At 37.2% G+C, this 2,130-nt stretch overlaps 1 protein-coding gene across 1 annotated transcript; it reads right to left on the bottom strand.

Moving 5' to 3' along the window:
- Positions 1 to 301: 301 nt before the first annotated feature.
- Positions 302 to 2,127, bottom strand: LOC108378889 (ATP-dependent RNA helicase DDX54; the record flags this gene model as incomplete). The annotated part of the gene is made up of 4 exons (XM_017635196.1): positions 302 to 1,194; positions 1,258 to 1,419; positions 1,486 to 1,752; positions 1,825 to 2,127. Coding segments are annotated over 4 exons (1,443 nt in total), but the record flags the coding sequence as incomplete, so codon positions are not given.
- Positions 2,128 to 2,130: the final 3 nt, after the last annotated feature.

The raw sequence follows: 2,130 nt of genomic DNA, 5'->3' as shown, positions 1-2,130 counted from the left end.
AAGAAATAAAAAACACGTCTTCCCGCACAGATATGTAATGTCAAATAAATTTTTCATATGAAATCAACGCGCGCGCCATCTACTGGTAGTTAAATTATCAGCTGATTGTTTAGGGCTGCCATTTCCATAAAAAATTAAACCTTACAAATACAAATTAAAGGTGAATTTGTATTCGGATCTCAAATTTAATAACTATGTTATTAAAACTTTTAAAACTTGTTTTTGATATAAATACTTTTTCGAAGCTAGATTAGGAAAAATGCACAAATTTTTTTAGTTAATAGAGAATATATAACTCCACATTTATTTACATTCTTTATAATAAAAACACATTAGAAGGGTACTCAATTTTTTGTATATGTTCTTGTATTCTGTAACAGCGCTTCAATCTAGAATTTTATTGGATAACCTACCAAACACTATAGATACCACATACATATAGCCCTAATATCTTTTCAACTACACTCTCATCTCGATTTTCCACTATTTCTTGCCACCTTTCTTTGACTTGGTTCGCTGAGATTTCCGCATACTGCGTTTCCTGTTCTCAGCCTTACGCAATGCATTTTCTGCATTACGCTTCTTGATAAATTCTAAACGCATACGCGCCTTTACTATCTGTTCAGGATGACGCAGTTCATTCTCGCCACCACCTGTTCGCTTCTTGACCGCCACCTTTGCATTGTGACGCGCATGACGTCCAACAGGATAACGTTGTGACTGATGAAGTGGTTTGAATCCATTGTCATCGCTGTCGTTTTCACGCTGCAACTGTTCTTCGATTTTTGATTTTTCTTTCCAGTCATTATAGCGGCCAGTCTTGAAAGAGGCTGGAATCCAGGCACCCGATTCAGAACGTATTTTATTAGCACGTGGATCTTGGACAGACACCATTTTCTTCTTAATTCGATCCCATCTTTTCATGCCTGGCTTGTGGCGCATGTCCGTATTGCTGTCACGATCGACCACAGAGAATTCTGCATTCATGGCTTGTCGCTCGAAGGTATTAATGGCAAGGCCATCCTCGGTGTGTTTGTCTGCAGACTGGTATGGGATATAGTTCTCAGCGTCCTTAACATTGGACTTCTTCTTTTTCTTTTTATTCTTATACAAGTCTTCCAGGTTCTTTCGTTTCTTTGGAGCGACTATTGTGTCAAACGCTGCATTAATATCATCTGCGTCAGCTTCATCTGCCTAAAATAAGATTATTGAAAATTTGAACGGATATATAGACTATAAGAATCATTTTAAAACTACTTCTTCTTTATCCTCTTCTTCTAATTGCTTATTGGCTTCCTCCTTTTCAATTTCAACCATTTTATTCCTATATTTCTCAATAACTTCTGTATGTTTCGACCGCTTTTCTTTCATTGTAGTGAACGGAACAGATTTTTGATGGCGATTTAACTCGAAAATCGTCTAAGATGGAATAAACAACACAATATTTTATTTCAAAACGTAAAGTTTCTTTATATTCGCACTTACTGTAGAGGGTTTAAAGTTTCGCATTTTCATCAACAAGTCATGCTTTTCTTCTTGCAACTTACGTTCTTCTGACGCTGCTTCTTCCTTCGATTTCATTTGGTTTTCACTACTCAAACTTTCTGATTTTTCAACCGACGAGAAATCATCCAAAGGCTTGCAACTATAAAACTTAATCTTTTTTATACGAGAGTTTGATTCTGTTGAGGCCACGGGCCGTGACGATAAATACTTTTTATACGCGTTTTCACTCGTACGAAACACACCGGCCTTAAAAAAAATTAAAGAAATAGTTATTCATATTCAAAAATGCAGGGATTCATGGAACCTCACAATACTCACAATATCATGACTTTTCTTGACTTCTGTAACAGATAGATGTTCCTCCTCCAACAAATCCTGTGGTGCAACACCAACAGTTTTACTATCATTTATATTGAATTGACGATTAAGGAATAAATGTAGATCCAAAACGTGAGCAGCGTCATCAGTAGAAAAAATTGAATAAGCAGTGCCGGTACGTCCCGCGCGCGCGCAACGTCCCACACGATGGACAAACAGTTTTGGCTTTCCTGGGAAATGAAAATTGACCACGAAATCCAAACTTGGTATATCAATACCACGTGCCGCCACATCAGTTACGGTGAG

This window comes from Rhagoletis zephyria, unplaced genomic scaffold, assembly GCF_001687245.7.
Source record: "Rhagoletis zephyria isolate East Lansing unplaced genomic scaffold, Rhagoletis_zephyria_1.1 Rzeph_scaffold_15173, whole genome shotgun sequence".
NCBI classification, from domain to species: Eukaryota; Metazoa; Arthropoda; class Insecta; order Diptera; family Tephritidae; genus Rhagoletis; species Rhagoletis zephyria.
This window is presented reverse-complemented; position numbering and strand designations above follow the sequence as displayed.